At 34.1% G+C, this 16973-nt stretch overlaps 4 protein-coding genes across 5 annotated transcripts; 1 reads left to right on the top strand and 3 right to left on the bottom strand.

The window, feature by feature from the left end:
• Positions 1–1140: 1140 nt before the first annotated feature.
• On the bottom strand, positions 1141–1563 carry LOC125197303 (uncharacterized). The gene has a single exon (XM_048096030.2). It carries the CDS (start codon positions 1492–1494, stop codon positions 1261–1263), a length of 234 nt encoding a protein of 77 aa, XP_047951987.1. The 5' UTR covers positions 1495–1563; the 3' UTR covers positions 1141–1260.
• A 6689-nt stretch (positions 1564–8252) lies between these two features.
• On the bottom strand, positions 8253–8668 carry LOC125196013 (uncharacterized). The gene has a single exon (XM_048094354.2). The coding sequence runs from the start codon at positions 8600–8602 to the stop codon at positions 8369–8371; it is 234 nt and encodes a 77-aa protein (XP_047950311.1). The 5' UTR covers positions 8603–8668; the 3' UTR covers positions 8253–8368.
• A 176-nt stretch (positions 8669–8844) lies between these two features.
• LOC125196012 (uncharacterized) lies at positions 8845–9378 on the top strand. The gene has a single exon (XM_048094352.2). It carries the CDS (start codon positions 9030–9032, stop codon positions 9285–9287), a length of 258 nt encoding a protein of 85 aa, XP_047950309.1. The 5' UTR covers positions 8845–9029; the 3' UTR covers positions 9288–9378.
• Positions 9379–9435: 57 nt separating this feature from the next.
• Positions 9436–15256, bottom strand: LOC125196011 (diacylglycerol kinase 1-like). Of its 2 annotated transcripts, XM_048094350.2 has the most exons (14): positions 14965–15256; positions 14793–14861; positions 14215–14422; positions 13997–14119; positions 13683–13811; positions 13115–13200; positions 12845–12968; positions 12596–12644; positions 11702–11784; positions 10822–10889; positions 10344–10418; positions 10166–10253; positions 9974–10090; positions 9436–9872 (listed from the first exon to the last, which is right to left on the bottom strand). In XM_048094350.2, exons 2-14 carry the CDS (start codon positions 14855–14857, stop codon positions 9558–9560), a joined length of 1530 nt encoding a protein of 509 aa, XP_047950307.1. In that variant the 5' UTR covers positions 14858–14861; positions 14965–15256; the 3' UTR covers positions 9436–9557. The 2 variants fall into 2 exon arrangements, with proteins under 2 accessions (XP_047950307.1, XP_047950306.2); XM_048094349.2 differs by lacking the exon at positions 14965–15256 and having other exon boundaries at positions 14793–14958.
• Between the last annotated feature and the right edge of the window lie 1717 nt (positions 15257–16973).

Below are 16973 nucleotides of genomic sequence, written 5' to 3' on the forward strand. Positions count from 1 at the left end.
CAGTGCTGGGAAGGCTATGGAAGGTCCTTATGACATGGCAGGAGGTGTTTTTGGGAAGTCCGTCGGGAAGGCCATGAAATGTCCGTCCTCGCTGGAGATGCTCTTACTATGTTACTTGTAAATTAATTAATTGCCTGCATATAATTTTAATTGAGGATGAAGCCCTTGGCCTGTTGGCCATAAGGTGTTTTGCCTACGTCTATCCACTATCAATAGTCTTGACACGGGATAATACAAGTTTTAATAGTACTCCGTTAAACTAGTTAAGTAAAAAAGAAAAAAAAATTATTAGAGAGTCGTTGATAGAAGTTAAATAGATAGAACGGAAAGAGAGAAAGTATAAGAAAAGACGGAAATTAATGCCAAGTCGTGTTATCAAAGTGAAATAGAACTAATTTTTGTGAATGGATAAAAAAAAAAAAAACTTGACTATTTATTATAGAGAAATAGAGTACTCCTACTATTTTTGTCTTTTTGATACATTAATATATATAATTTTTAGTCTTTAAATATTATCGAAACTGTGCGTAATAGGAGTAGTATTTATTGTTTCTTTTTGGTTCTCGGATGCAGTTCTGTTGAAAGCTCTTTCGAGTACGAATTTGAGTATAAATTAATTTTGTAGTATATCATTAATTTATATTGCTCGTTTTCTAATTATTTCTCTTATTATCTATTTATATCTCAGTCATGTACTGTTCATGTCATAATTATTTCTGTCGTGACTGATAATTTTTAGTATTCCCTCCTTCTTTCATAATTTGTCACCATTTAATTCGACACGGGTTTTAAGAAATATAATAGAAAGTGGATAGAAAAAGTTAAAAGCATGTGAGTCCTACTTTTATATATTAGTTTTATAATAAAATGTGAGTGGGAATGAGTTAGTGTAATATGAAGTCTACTATAAAAAATGGTAAAAGTGAAAGGTGACAAATTTTTAAGGACGGAAGAACAAGAAAATAGATGACAAATTTTCGGGATACAGTAAGTAATAGTTTTGCCCCCAATATAATAATCTTCGTCCGCCACTGAATCTACTGTATGATTGGTGGATCTAATAATACAGAGAATGAAAATAAAATAGATCTAAGATGATACAACTATGAAAGACGATATAGAACAGATAAAAGAAAAAGATAGATAAGCAGATGGTGTTTCCAACTTATATTTCAGAAATATGAAGAACATAACACACCTATTTGTGTGTGGTATATTTATACTGTACAAAATTGGGGAAGATGAATTGTATGAGTAATTCTAATTGGGAGCCCAAGAGCTCAAATACATAACAGTTCTAAGAGACTCCTCCGATTGCTTCGATTGTTCACGGTGTTGGGCCGAGACTCTGGTGGGCTTGTTAATGTAAGATCTGAGATTGGAGTTGGCTTGCTGCTGAAGAAGCCTGAATGCGTAATTCCATCGGCAGAATCCCTGATCCTTCAGCGCTTCCACTGCCCCAATGCTCGCCGCTACTAACCTTGTTGAACTCATTCTTCTTCTAATATTTGATTTTGTGTTTTTGAGATAAATGTAGATTTGTTTTGGATGGTGTTGAAAACTAAGATTGTGAATATATAAAGGAGGTTGTGGTCAAATAGCCCCTTGTTTTCCCATCTAGGATTGCCACATCACACAAATAGTATGGGCCGCCTAATTATTTATTACTAATTGAAACTATATTATATGCGCCGCAGTATTTTGAAAAACCATTAGCTAGCCAAAAAAAGACAAAAAAATAACTAAGGCTGCTACTGTGACTGGAACCCCCAGATTCATGGCCTACCATGCGCTTGGCTGTTGAATCGCCATCTCCTCACTCTGTATACACTCACTACTTGTATTTCGTACTTCCTCCGTCCTAAGATATTAGACTCGTATATTATTTTGGGATGTCTCAACATATTTGAACCATTTCTATTTATGGTAAAAATTTAATTTACTATCAATTTCACTTACACCACTAAACAACACCTCCTAAATTCTTGTGTCAAAAAAAAAAATGAGTCTAATATCTTAGGATGAAGGGAGTAGTAATTATTATATCAATACCAAGTTTTTTTTTTTCTTGAGCTACTTTCCTCTTCTCCATTGCACTTATTGGATCATATATATGTCGTCTTATTGTCGTTACTAAGTTACACTACTGTAGAAATGGATTATCTTGAATAAATTTTTTTAATAGTAATTTAGTTTTCACATAAAATAACATAAGGGATGATGATATAGGGAGATAATAATTTCATCTCATATTGCCAATTTTGGCCAGCTGGACTTTTGATAGTAGGCTAGTTTCCTTGAAATCGATACTGTTATAGAATTGGACTACCCCCATCCCACGATAAGTCACATTTCACTTTTATTATAAATGGTAATTAGATTATACATGCTTAACACGTATTGATGAAATTCGCGAGATTATACATGCTTAACACGTTCGTGGAAGTTTTCCGTCGAGCAACCTACTGTTTTTGCGGCCATAGAGAGTTTGATAGCAATAAAATAAAACGCACGTAAAAAGAAAGCAAGATAAAAAGAATTTCTAATATTGTTGATTGATTAAAATGAAGGTCTCCTACATATTTATAATATGTGGGGATACAATAATATCTTACCAAAATACGGTAAATCAAATAGGGAAATTGGTAAGAAAAATCGTGAACTTTTACAAAAATTTGGTATTTCCCAACCTTTAAAAGGGGTCTTAAAAATCACCGACTTTTCAAATTGTGCGGATTTTCCCACACTAAAGTTTTCGGCGTAAATTTTGCCTACGTGGAATGCCGAGCATGCATATCATCATCAGTTTCATCTTCCCTATAAGAAGGAATGTAGCTCTGACTATTATACGTAGGCAAAATTTACGCCGAAAACTTTAGTGTGGAAAAATCCGCACAGTTTGAAAAGTTGGTGATTTTTAAGACCACTTTTAAAGGTTTCGGGAAATATATATATTTATGAAAGTTCACGATTTTTCTGACCAATTTCTCAATCAAATAAAATTATATCCCAAGCAAAAGATATGGTGAATCAATAAATTGCGGAAAAAATGTGATAATTCAATAGTACTAAATAAATAATAAGATACTGGAGATATTTCCGAAAATGTGCTTGTATCAACTCGCCCACAGTTGAAATCCATATTGTCCTCAATATGGAAACCAAGAAGCAAGAAGGCATCCCGTCTCCGAAATCTGACCATCAAGAAAACATCATGAAACTCTGTATGCTCATCAATCTTCATCCTCAGACCACTATCAAATAAAATTACATCTCCAAATCCATATTTCTTGTGCTCTGAGTTTCGCACTTATACAACTCATCAATCTCTTAACCACTCCCAAAATGGCAACATTTGTGGAGGCAATAGACACATTGAATTTGATTTTAGCAAATGTGTTGCCATTCCAAATCCTATTGCTCGAAGCTCGATAATTCCAGTCAGCTTTGCAGTAACTGATTTGGCAGATAATTGCTTAGCCATTTCCTATAGATTGCACGATTTTGCACCTATGATGGTCATCCAAGATAACTCCTTCCCGCCCCAGACCTTCAGCAAACTGGCATTCTCCTCTTCCTTCACATCGAATTTGTTGGTGAGCAACACTTGTAAGAGGGAATATCAATGCTCTTGACATCTCCAATATTATTCCCATGCTTCTGTTAAAAGTAGAAAAGAGATAAGGGGTTAACAGATTGCTCTGTAACAGCTTGGGGACGTAATTTTTGACAATCCATGAGTGTTCTGTAGAGTTATAGATGATATCATATACTATCCGTGGATGTATAGCAGCTTGAGTGCTCAGTGAAATGGATTATCACTTAACATCAAGATGCCATTTATATAGAGTTTCATTTTATCATTACTTTTAGGGTATTATTTTCGTCGTTTAAAAATAATTTTTTTTAAAATGAGACGAGTTTTAATGTATAATTGAATAAGGGTGAAAAAAAAAATTATTGAAGCATTATTAGTAGAGAATGACTCTCACTTCATTAAAGAGATTTTTTTTTTTAAATAGAAAAATTATAATTTTAAGGAACATGCCAAAATGAAAATGGTTACTCTCTCCGTCCCACTGTAGTAAATATAATTTTTTTGGGCACGAGTTTTGAAAAATGTATAAAGTGGGTTAAACAGAGAGAAAATTAAGCAGGAAATATAATGAAGTAAAAATATGAAGAGAGAAAAAAATAAGAGATAGGATATGTTTATTTTTTGCTACAAAAATGACTTAATTATAATAGGACAATCCAAAAAAGGAATCCATCTCAGCTACAAAGGGACGAAAGGAGTACTATTTTTTAAAGAAAGATGTTGTAATAATATAAACTCTCTCCATCCCAGTGCAAGTGATTGATTTCCCTTATTTTGGTTGTCCCACTATAAGTGATTAATTTTCATTTTTAAATAGAGTGAACTACATAAATGGTATCTGATCTATCACTTTCGCACATAAATGATACCTGATCTTTATTTTATATCGTTTTTGGTACCCAGTGACAAAAATAACCTTATGTACCAAATATGTGGTATTTTTTCATGGAGGATACTTTTGGAAATTTCAAATAAATAGTACCAAATATGTGATTATTTTTTCTACCTTTCTTATTTCTCTTTTTTTTCTTCTTCTTTCTTTTTTCATCATTTTTTTCTTTCTTTTTAATATTTTTATCTTCCTAGCTTTTTTTATTTTTCTCCTTAGTTTATGTTTCTTCTTCCTTCTTTTTTTCTTTTTTCCTCTTTTTAAAGTAATTAAATCAATTGAATATTTTTTATTAAATTATTTTATACTCATTTTAAGGTTGAAACACCTAACTGAATACAATTCACAATGTTAAATTTTTATTAAGGCTATATTGATTAGTTACTAATTTAATGTAAAATAATAATAATAATAATAATAATAATAATGATAAATATTATTATTATTACATAATATTATATGACTCATAATTTATATAATAATACTACATTTATTTATTAATACTAGCAGTTTTTAGTATTATAATAATAATAATTAAATATATTTAAGTATATTTGAATGATATTAAAAATGAATTAATTATTAATTTATAACATTAAAACAAGAATATTAATATTGATTAATAATAATAGTATAAAGAATTAGGAGAATGAGAGAAGATATTATAATATCACTTTTGGTACTAATTTTATGCACGCCTATAATACCCTTTATGATATAAATGGGAAAATATATTTGTTTAAAGGGCATTTTGGGAAGAAAATTGCATCAGGTACCAAAAATGTGATTTTTAAGTACCAAAAACGATATAAAATAAAAATCAGGTACCATTTACGTGCGAAAGTGAAAGATCAGGTACCATTTATGTAGTTCACTCTTTTAAATAAAAACAAAACATGTCTCTCATACTTTATTCTCTTTCGTACTTTAATACTCTCTCCTTATCTCTCATACTATTCTTTTCACTTAACTTAATTAATACTACTCCCTCCGTTCCTTCATAGTTGAGTCATTTTTCCATTTCGGAAAGTTCCTTCATAGTTGAGTCATTTCTATATATAGTAATTTTTTCTTCTCTCTTACTTTACTCTCTCTTACTTTATTCTCTCTACTTTATTCTCTCTACCTTTTTCTCTTTCTTACTTTTTTATATATTTATTTAACACACTTAACATTCATTTCTTAAACTCCGTGCCGAAAAATTCCGCCCCAACTATGAGGGAACGGAGGGAGTACTACATCTGACCTGGAAAAATAGAAAATTTAAAATGCCACAAGTTTTAATGTACAATGGGTAAAGTTAAAGAGAAGAATTGGTAAATAAGAGAGAAATAAAGAAAAATGGGTAAAGTAAGAAAGAAGAAGAAGAGATAAAAAGAATAAAAGTAATGTTAGTGGATTACGTAATTTACATTCTAAAATAGAAACTTTAAATATTTTTATTTTTAAAGGACGATCCAAAATAAAAATAGTTTCTACTCGTAAAGAATAAAGATAATATTATTTTAATGTCCAAAACAATCAATCATTTATAGCGGAACCAAGGAAGTATTTAGAGCATCCGCAATGGTACATAGGCTAGCCATTCTCTCCCCTGCCACGTCAGCAACACTAAAAAATCCACCTGCCACATCAGATTTAGGACAGCCATAGGCCAGCCGTAATAAAAATAATTCAAAATATACTACATTTACGGAATTAAAATCACGATTAAATTACCGAATTAAATTTACGAGGCATATACGGGAAAATTCATTAATTTTATTTTTAAAAAAAAATACATTAACTAAAAATAAAAAAAATTGCATAATAAAAAAAAATCCGGGCTTCCACACACGAGCCACCGCCCCACTCTACTCCTCACTAATTTATTAAAAAAATACATAAAAAAATGTTAGTATGCCTTGAATCCGTTATAGTTTGCCGCTAGCCGAACGGGGGCTAGTTTTTGTTTTAGGTCTTAATTTTGTATTGGGCTAGTTGTTGTTGTCCATCGCTAGATGTTGCTCTTGTACAGAAATTTAGAGATAGAGAAAATCATGTTTATATAGTTTTTCAAAAATAAAAAAAAAGAATAAAAAAAAAATTAAAAAAAAAATTAAAAAAAGAATTAAAAAAAGAATTAAAAAAAAATTAAAAAATAGCGCTGGTCGATCGCTGGCCGATCGGGCTGCCACAATGGCGGCTAGCCGATCGACCAGCGCTTCGGCCAGCGACGAGCGATCGGCCAGCCCACGCCGATCTGCTCGCCGATTGCAATGGTTCGGCTAGCCGATCGGCTAGCGCGATGAATCGGCTAGCCGGTCGCTAGCCGACCATTGCGGATGCTCTTAGACATGGAGTTAAAATTGCCTGCCCCAACATGGACCGCATTGGGTATAGCACAAGATATTCATAATGGAAGGATACATGGGCGGTTTCCGCGGTGCTAACGAAAAGCCCCCAGTTTCAAACATTTATTATTTCCATGTGCCCCGCATCTAGATTGGGGAAAATTCCCATATCCGAACATACACTTGGTTTTTGTTTACTTGTTGTAGGTTTAAAATGGAGTTAAGAGTATAATTTACTAATTCTGTCTCCCAAAATAATTGTTATATGTATATAATTTTTCTTTTTGGTAATTAGTTTATAGCATATCCGGTGGTTATTCGCAGTATTTTTTTTCTTTTTTGATAATTATCAAGGATATCTACCAATGGGTCCAGTGATTATTCACGGTGCTGATTTATAGGCATCTCAATGGGATGAGACAGTTGATCATAGGATTGGATTTAAAGCTGCTTCATACTCAAAAGCAGGGATCAAATCCCTAACTATTTGGTTAAGGATGGACGAGTCCCATGTCACTCGCTCCATACCCTTGGGTTTCATATTTTCTTTTTAGTTTGTCCTATAAAATTTGTCATTTCTTAAAAAAAATCTCTTTTACATGAATATACTCCCCCTGTCTCACTATAAGTGGTCAATTTTTCATTTCGGACAATCCACCATAAGTGATAGATTTTCTTTTGTGGTAAAAAAAACACCACTTTTATTTCTCTTACTTTATTCTCTCTTCTCTCATATTTTTTCCTCTCTCATACAATATTCTCTCCACTTAGAGCATCCACAATAGTGCCCTAGCCACCGGCGTGCGGCTAGGCGTTCGGATAGGGCGCTATTGCGAGCGACCAGCCGAGAGGAGGAGAGAGAAATGCCTGGGAGCTAGGGCGTGGACGAGATACCCTTTATTTTAATTTATTATTTCAACCCTGTTTTGACGGAATAGAGTAATTGAGTGATCGAAATAAACTGAAACGAAGAGACACAAATTTACGTGGTTCACAAACTTTGTGTACCATTTGGTTAGCGGCAAACAATATAGATTCAAGACATACTAACAAACTCTATATTTACGGCTCGTTGCATTTCATTTTATTTACACCACTCGTAGAAGTTTTATTTTAATTTTATTTTATTGGAGTATGTTGGAACTTTCTCCAACTTTTTTTCCAATTTAATTTCATATTTGTCATTTTATATTTGTTGGGCTAGCGCATTGCTTGGATTGTTGCTAGGTTGTCTTCCTTTATTTATAAAAAATGAAAAAAATATAAAGTACTACTTATCATCCTTTTCCTTAAAACAATCTTCTGAAAAATTTAGCTATGAATCTACTGTGTGATTAGTGGATAAAATAATATGAAGACGGTGAAGTTAAAATAGATGTTTTTGTTGGCGACACAATTACGAAAGATGATAAATAAAAGGATAAGTAGCATATGGAGAGTAAATTTCCAATTTTTTATATAAATTTGAGAAACATGAAGTACTCCACATAATATCTGTGTTGTATATACAAAATTGGTGAAGAATGAAGATGAATTGTATGACTATGACTAATTGGGAGCCCAAGAACTCAAATACATGACTGTTCTTAGAGACTCCTCCGATTGCTTCAACTTTTCACGTTGTTGGGCCGAGACTCTGGTGGGCTTGTTAATGTAAGATCTGAGATTGGAGTTGGCTTGCTGCTGAAGAAGCCTGAATGCGTAATTCCATCGGCAGAATCCCTGATCCTTCAGCGCCTCCACTGCCCCAATGCTTGCCGCTACTAACCTTGTAGAACTCATTCTTCTACTCTTTGATTTTGAGTTATTGAGATGCGTGTAGATTTGTTTTGATGGTGTTGAAAGCTAAGATTGTGAATATATATATATAGCGTTTAACCGGCACTGCCCGGTAGTCAAATAGCCCCTAGTTTTCATTGCCAGGTCATTTAGTTGTTTATTGCCACGTCACACCACTGGTTTTAGAAAAACCATCAACTAGATGCAAAAAACAAAAACACACACACAGCTGTTAAATTCATGGCCTATAGTATTTTCTAAAACAGGGGCTTGCCCGTTGAAACTACTCCTAAAAACTGAATTTCCATCTTTTCCTCACTATGGAGTAAGAAGTATAAATATAAATAGTTAAATACAGATACTCCCACTCCTTCAACTACATAAAAAACTTCACTCAAACTCGAATTTATTTCATCTCTACTGATAAAAAATGAGCTCTACAAGCAAAGCTTGGTTAGTAGCAGCGAGCGTGGGAGCAGTGGAGGCGCTGAAAGATCAGGGCTTCTGTAGATGGAATTATGCTTTCCGGCTTATTCAGCAGCGCGCCAAAGCCAATCTCAGATCTTATTCTTCTCAGAGTAACAAACTATCTCCGGCGGCGGCGATGAAGACCACAAAGAAGCAATTGATTCAATCGGAGGAGTCTCTTAGAACTGTTATGTACTTGAGTTGTTGGGCCCCCAATTGATTAGTTTATGTATACACTCCCTACTTAATTTGTACAGTATATACTATGATATTATATCAATTCCATTATCACCAACTACTTTCTTCTTCAACTTCATCTCTGCGACTGCGTGTCTCTGAAATTAGCACGCCAATAAAAAGAATGTTGGTGTCGGTAAATCTGAAGTAGATAAGAGAGATGCATCTGTACAATATACACAAAACTAAGTAGAGAGCTGTACTACAGTTAGCTGCTATATGTCTAAAGTCATCTACAAGTAATCTAAGATTTTCAACTAAGACTTGCAATGTCAAAGTCATCTGGCAATCTAAAAGTATTGGCTGCACCTAACTTCTTTCGCTCTTCCTCCTCCTCGTACTCAGTGCTGCATCCATCGTGAAAGGAGCTGTTTGTCGAATATGGTGCTGTAATACTTCTTGAGAGGCAGTGTCTGTTGGCAAGAATGCTAACTTGCCCGAAGTGTGAAATCTCAATCATGACAGTGTCATCATCCTGTGGGAGGGGCTGCTTCCATGGCTCCCCGTCGATCCTCATGTACGCATGATCAGCAGCACCCTTTTCAAACTCGAAACGGATTCTGTTTGCCTATACACAAACATAAGCAACTCTTAATTAACTCAAAAATATCATATGGAGTTTCCAAATCAAGATGGATTGATTAAAGTTTGAGAAATACTATCACTTACTTGCGCTAGGCGAGTCCCATGACCATTCGGAGCATACAATACAAGTCCATGCCAAGCATCTCGAAATCCAACCACTTCGAAGAATCCATCATCCACGTAGGGTGGAGTTAAGTCTCTCTTTGGGTTACAGGGGAGATTAAGTCAGCACATTATTTGGAATATGGTTGTGGGATCAAATCAAATAATACTAACCGAATGAAGCTTCTGCTTACAAGGTCTTCCCCAAGGATTAAGACCTCCTGAGAAACTAGGCAAGTTAAGGCAAACAATGGATCTGATGCTGTATGCAAAATTACAAATAGCAATCCCAGGTCAGAAGAAACATAATATTAAATGAGGAAACAAAACAATATAACTCTATAAGAATTACCTCCGTGGTATGTCAAGATTTATCCATTGTCCTGGCTTTTTCATGATTTTAACCTTTGCCAACTGAGCTATATTTCTGTAAATAAACAAACAGGATTATTATCCTCACTATATTAAAACTTTGGAAGAAAAAGAAACAACACATTATCCAAGCACAGAAAAGATGATGCAGATGGAAATTGGCACACTAGAAAAAACTGATGTATAGGGAATGATCAGAGCATTAAGATTCATGGGAATTGGAGAAGAAGAAAAAACAAATATTTTTAAACTACAAATTTTATGGAGCATCCCATTCATCAATGCATCTGTTTCTTTCCCAATTCTGACATTGTGGATGTGGGCTTGATGTCAACCAAAAAACATGAATACACTAAAAAGAAATATAAGTTTGAGAATCCTGGGAGAGCATGACTCCGTAGAAATGGGAACCAAATGATAAAAAAAAATCAGATAGGAGCGACAGTTGGTGATGTAACCTTGAAGACGGATGTTTCAGGGATGCACAAAACCATCCTTGCGTACAGCTAAGCTTTGCATAAGTAGTCTACATAAATTAACAATGATAATGAGACTAAACAACAATATGATAATCTTAATAAACAAAGATAATAAATTTTCACCAGAAATATATGCCAAAGATGTAAGAGTAGAATAGCCATATATGCTTTTCTAAATTAACAATAACATCCTGATTTAATGATTGAAAACAAAGTCACCGATTTGCGCTAAATAACATTGTTTGAGCCACTTAATTAACTGAATCACAATGCTAGGTTTTGTTACTACAATAGGAAAGATGGAGAAATTTACAAACAGAATATGCAATTCTTCCATAAGAGCAAGCAGTCTAGTTTGGCAAGTTTTATACAAGAATGTGAGACTGACAAGATTCAGGAGAAGAGCCAGCACTTGATTCATGGTCTCATGTGCAGCCATTTCTCATAAGGGAAACACATTTTGGTTCAATTCTTACTTATTCACTTTCACTCATATAGAATCATGCTCTACCATATACCATCTACAATATCCGTAACTTTATTCCCCTTTATGATTGACTAATCTCCATCACTATGTCATATTTTACCTTTCTAAAGTCAAGAATACATATTCTTATTGGAAATGTATCCATTCTATCCAAAGCCCTGTTATCTAAACGAGATGTGCATACAGGAAATTTCAGGCTAGCGTTTGAGAGGTTCTACTATAATTAACTTATAAAGGAAAGGAGCGTCTTGAGATAGAATGCACCAGCTACAGTATGACAGGCTATTATACTATAAGCCATTTAGCATTCTAAGTTGCCACATTACGTTAGATCATGCAACAGGGAAGCAAGTATAGAAGACAGATATGAACCTGATTAACTAATTGATTTTTAAACTTTTCCGGATTCTGCTTTCTCGCTGAATGAAATGCATATGAAACTTGTGCATCCATGCCTGTAAAATAGTTTCGTTTAACCATATGACTTATATGAATTTTAAAACACACACACAGAAAAATAAAATTAGGAATAAATTCAAAAGCCCTCCAAATACTCCATATTTGGAGCATAAAATAAGCCAAAATCAAGCCCTGGTACTTTAAACCATAACCATAGATCTCAGTGTCTAGACTGCAAATACAAAATGCAGATTCTGCATTTAGAAAAGCAGAATACATAGGAGCTGGTTGTTAATTCTTGAGACTTGAGAGAGCACCACTTCACGTCAAAGAGTGACTCTCAATATATAAGCATGAAATGGTTGATTCCAGTATATACTGAATGGACATTCCAAGTATGAATTGAGTTAGTTTGCGTTAATCAATTTATCTAGTTTCCATCCATCATAATATGATCCTCACTTTGTATGATATCAAACTCATTCATACTTCCAGCCTATAGCACTCAACACATTATGAAAAAAAATACTGTGGTGAGTTTTAAGTTTGGTAAAAGGAACATGGTTAGAAACAAATACTGAACCTCCGCATACACCGATGATATTATCAGAAATGAGAATTAAAGGAAAGTTAAACAGAATTAAGCGATTCAAACTAGTAAATGATACCTTCATAAATCCCTAAAATAATTTATCCAAACTTCCAAGAACAAACTAAAATTAAAAAGGCAATACGAAGTTAACTGCTGAAGAAATATGGTTAGGAAGCTGCAAAAGTTCAAAAGAATCTCAAATACACCAAGGGACTCTTAATAACTACAAACATCAAGAGAGGGAGGAAAAATAACAGAAACAAACAAGAACTTACCCATGCTAAAATAATTCCAAAATCCCCCCCTGAATGTATTGTATCCTTCCTGAAACATGCTCATTGTGATTAGTACACTTCAGAGTTAAGTATTCCTGCAACTAATCATGTCATCATAAAAACAGATAAATAGGTGATAAAACAAGATGAGAAATGATGAAGCCCATATTATTAATACTCTCTCTCTCTCTCACACACACACACACGGGCTCTATTTTCATTTATTTAAAGCATCGAGTAGCTCAGTACCTCATTCATTTCATCTGTGGCGGATACACGTTTGAAGGCATGCAAGGAGTGCGGAAGGTCAAGAGGTGCAAGAGGCTCATATGAACCATCTTTAGGAGTTCTCATCCGCATTAGAATATGCCAGCTGCATCAAAACAAAGAAAATATAAGAGGAAATGGGTCTCTTGAATAGAGAATAAAATTTAATATTGACCCAACAGCTAAAATTACCAAAATATGGTAACATGCATTATCTTAAAAGGAAAACTTGGACACTGAAACTGCATCTACCTGTCAATTTTCATCTCTTTAGCACCTTTGACTTTTTTAAAGAATAACTTCACAGATTGACAGTCTGTTCCAGGATTTCTTTTCCCCTTAAAAGGTAGGAAGCAGATTTAGGACAAAGATGTTTTAACAACAGGCAAGTATAAGCTACAGATAACATGAAAATAAGCAGGATGGACTATGTAAATACACAGCTCACGTAGAAAATGTGCAGATGAGGTAATTGCAGAGTGAAATTAATACAAAAGAATTTGAAGGAGGGTCAGTCAGAGATACAAGGATATTCACCAAGTAAAATAAACTAAAATGCATGCATCAAAATTGATAATATTAAGATTCCGCCATAACAAAATACATGGTCAAGTTTCTGCCATAAGCTATTGGACAGGTAAACAAATGAAAGATGTCTACTAAAAGATATAGACAAAAGGTTAAGCAATAGAGTCATGCACCAAGTGCATAAGATGATTTGCACATACATGACACGTTCTCCATCTGAAATTATAAGGATTTTATATTTTTATGAGGTTATTCATTTTGTAATAGAGGCCATGGTAAGGTCTATTCTCACCCAACCAAATGAAAAAGGGAGATTGTTCCCTGTCCCTAGTGGCATGGTAGCGATTGGAGGTGGATGCGATAGCTTAAGATCAGAAACCACTCCGAGGAGCCACCCAGCTGTTCCATCACCACCAGCAACCTGGAATAACAAATGAATTTAGCAGGAGTACATTATTGTGGTAAGACTTTTTTGAAAGAAGTAAAAAAATAAGTGAGCTTGTTAAGATCTCTTGATTTAGTCAACTATTATGTCATTATCTTTGGTACAACTCAACAGAAACTCTATTTTCATAAGTACGCTCATCAATACATTATTCAACTTACTATGATACGTAATCTTGTTTGAATCTCAGCAGAAAATCTATCCCCGTTTTGCTTGTGCTTCTCCAAATTGAAATAAAGCTGGTGGAGCATCTTATCAGGTGCCTTTTCCCCAAGATCAAACACCTGAATACCAGTAAAACTAAGCTAAAATGTCCTCAAGAAAAACTTGAGACTCACCCCCTAGTTCATTCCTGAGCAGTCAAAAACTAGAAACAAACCTGATTTTTGTTAAGAAGACTACAGCATGTTAGTAAAAGTTCACCTCCCAACTGCCCCCCACTTTTTGTGTTGATGAATACGATCAGAGGACATTCAGGAACACAAGCTTGTTGTTCGATTTCTAAATCAGGAAGAAGTATGTAATCTGGAATGTAATAATCCTTCAAAATTTCTACTGCTTCGGAATTACCAACCACAGCTTCTTCACTGAACAACAATAAGAAAGACACGATAAGGAGAAAGCATGTAGTGCAAATGATTATTCAATATTCAATCCCTTCACATTCCTGGAAATCCTCAGCCCAAAGTTGGAATCGGAGCATATTTTGTGTGATTATTGATAAAGGTACTAGTATGCGAATATATTTACAAAGTTCAAGTAATGTAAATAGGCACATATCTTCAGTCACCTTATGCATAGACTAATTTTACATTGTACAAATAGGCACATCATATTATAATGAATATGCATGTTTCTGCTTCCAGAAATAAAGATGAGTATCACAAAGAAAAGAATATATCTGTTTATTAATCGGAACGACATCATCACGCTCAATCACAAAATAATAGTACTCACGTTTTAACAAAAATTCTACGAAACGATCGCCTGAGTTCCTGAGTCATAACGACCGATTCCAGCATCAACCTGGAAGCGTAATTCGGCGAAAATCGGTTCAAAATTAACCACAGCGCAGAGAGGAAAGCAAAACCTGGAATGGTTATGGAATTAAGTAGGAGTAATACGTTACCTAAGGAACAATTATACGACGAAGAGTCAAAAAAAGTGAAAGGCGTAAAGAAACAGATTTGGTAAAGGATATTCAAATTCGTGACGGCGAGAGAAAGCGCGTGAATAGAAGAAGAGTGGAGAGAAGAAACTGGAAATGGAGTTGGTGAGGAACGCATCCTGCGTAGATTCGTAGGCAGGTACCAACCAACTGCTCGTAGAGGAATAGGAAGAAGAAGAAGAGGGAGGAATCTGATTACAGCGCGCCAAATGGGATGGGACCACTATTTACTTTTCTTTAATAATCCAATTTTAAAGAAAGCCGTCGTAATCCGTTTGATTTGAATGGTACTATCCATGGGAATACGCAATCAATTTATTTGTCTGCAGTCATGTCGTTTTGCAGATTTTCTCATAGTTTATCATTTTGTTATCTTCTCACAATTTGATTGCCTCTAATTAATGATCATTACAGTCAAAGAATGAAAATAAGTCTTTAGCATTAAGTTCATTCTCAACTCTGTGACCGGATACGAATTTCAAGAAAGATAAAAAGAAAAGTTATTGAAAAAGTCAGTAAAATATATAATCCATTTTTTTATATTGATTTTATATAAAATGTGAGTTGAGTTAGTTACTGGAATGTAGTACTATCTCTGTTCCATAATAATAGGGGCGTTTTTTTATTTTCATCCGTTCCATAGTAATAGAGTCATTTCCCTTTTTAGTAAAAGTCAACACATTTTTCCACACCTACTTTACTCTCTCTTACTTTTTTCTATCTTCATCTCTCTACCTTTATCATTTTCCACTTTATTTTCTCTTTACTTAACTCACCTAACACAATTTTTCTTAATCTCCGTGCTGAAAAGTTTTGCCTCCATTACTATGGAACGGAGGGAGTACATACTAACTATTTATGGTGAAAATGATGTATGACATTTATTGAAGGACGGACAGAAATAGAAAAGAATGACAATTAATCGTGGACGACGGATGGACTAGTATACTTTATCACGTCAGATAATTGATTTTAAGTCACATGTTTTACTGATCTTTAATCCACGTTTTTTTTACTGATTCACGTTTTAAATTAACTTCACACACATCAATTTTTATTACTTCATAAATGTGTAAATATTTTTAGATTAAAATCTTGTATAAAAAATTGTTTTTAAAATAGTTTAAAATCTTGTATAAAAAATAGTTTTTACTAAAAAATCTTGTACAAAAAATAGTTTTTTATGGAGTACATGAATGTGTAAATAATCAAAGTGGGGCCTTCGTGGAAGGTCAAAAATGCAAAGAGGGGACTTCGTGGAAAGGTCAAATCAAAGAGGGGCATTCATGGAAGGTCAAAAATGCAAAGAGGGGCCTTCGTGGAAAGGTCAAATAATTAAAAGGGACCTGCAGGTCGTATACAATGCATATGAATATTAAATTGTTTATGATATTTATTACTTCTGGTGATATATATTCGTGAAAGAATGTGTTTGATATTTGTGTGTGAAATTAAAGGTAAGGTTTATATACACTGAGTTGTGGCTCATATAAACCACTATAATTTTTCAGGAATAAGATATCAGTGAAATTATTCGTTGACATGGGTCGTAAGAACTCCACATGTTATCAGGGTCGGCGGCTGACCCATTTTGGCAACTTCTCTTCCTCATCATTTTTGCATGTAGATAAATGTGTGTTATATAGAATGGTGAGAGGGTCCCACTACAGTTTAGAATATTTTGAAATATGTACCTGATATAATATGTGGATTTTATGTAGTTGACACGTGGATTATTTATTTTAAATTTTGAATTTATTTATAGTAAGTGCATACGTTATAAGGGTTGATGTGTGACAGTTTAAGTGGTATCAGAGCGGGGATAGAATCCTGCTGGGACATAGCATTCGTGCATATCGTATGATGCATTTTGGTTATAAGTTTCATTTACATTTCAATTATCATAAACATGTGTCACTGAGGATTGTCAGTCGCCCTGCATCATCAATTAATTGTAGAAACATCTCATA

Source organism: Salvia hispanica, chromosome 4, assembly GCF_029641045.1.
Source record: "Salvia hispanica isolate PSC_SH4W2 chromosome 4, Shi_PSC_v1, whole genome shotgun sequence".
NCBI classification, from domain to species: Eukaryota; Viridiplantae; Streptophyta; class Magnoliopsida; order Lamiales; family Lamiaceae; genus Salvia; species Salvia hispanica.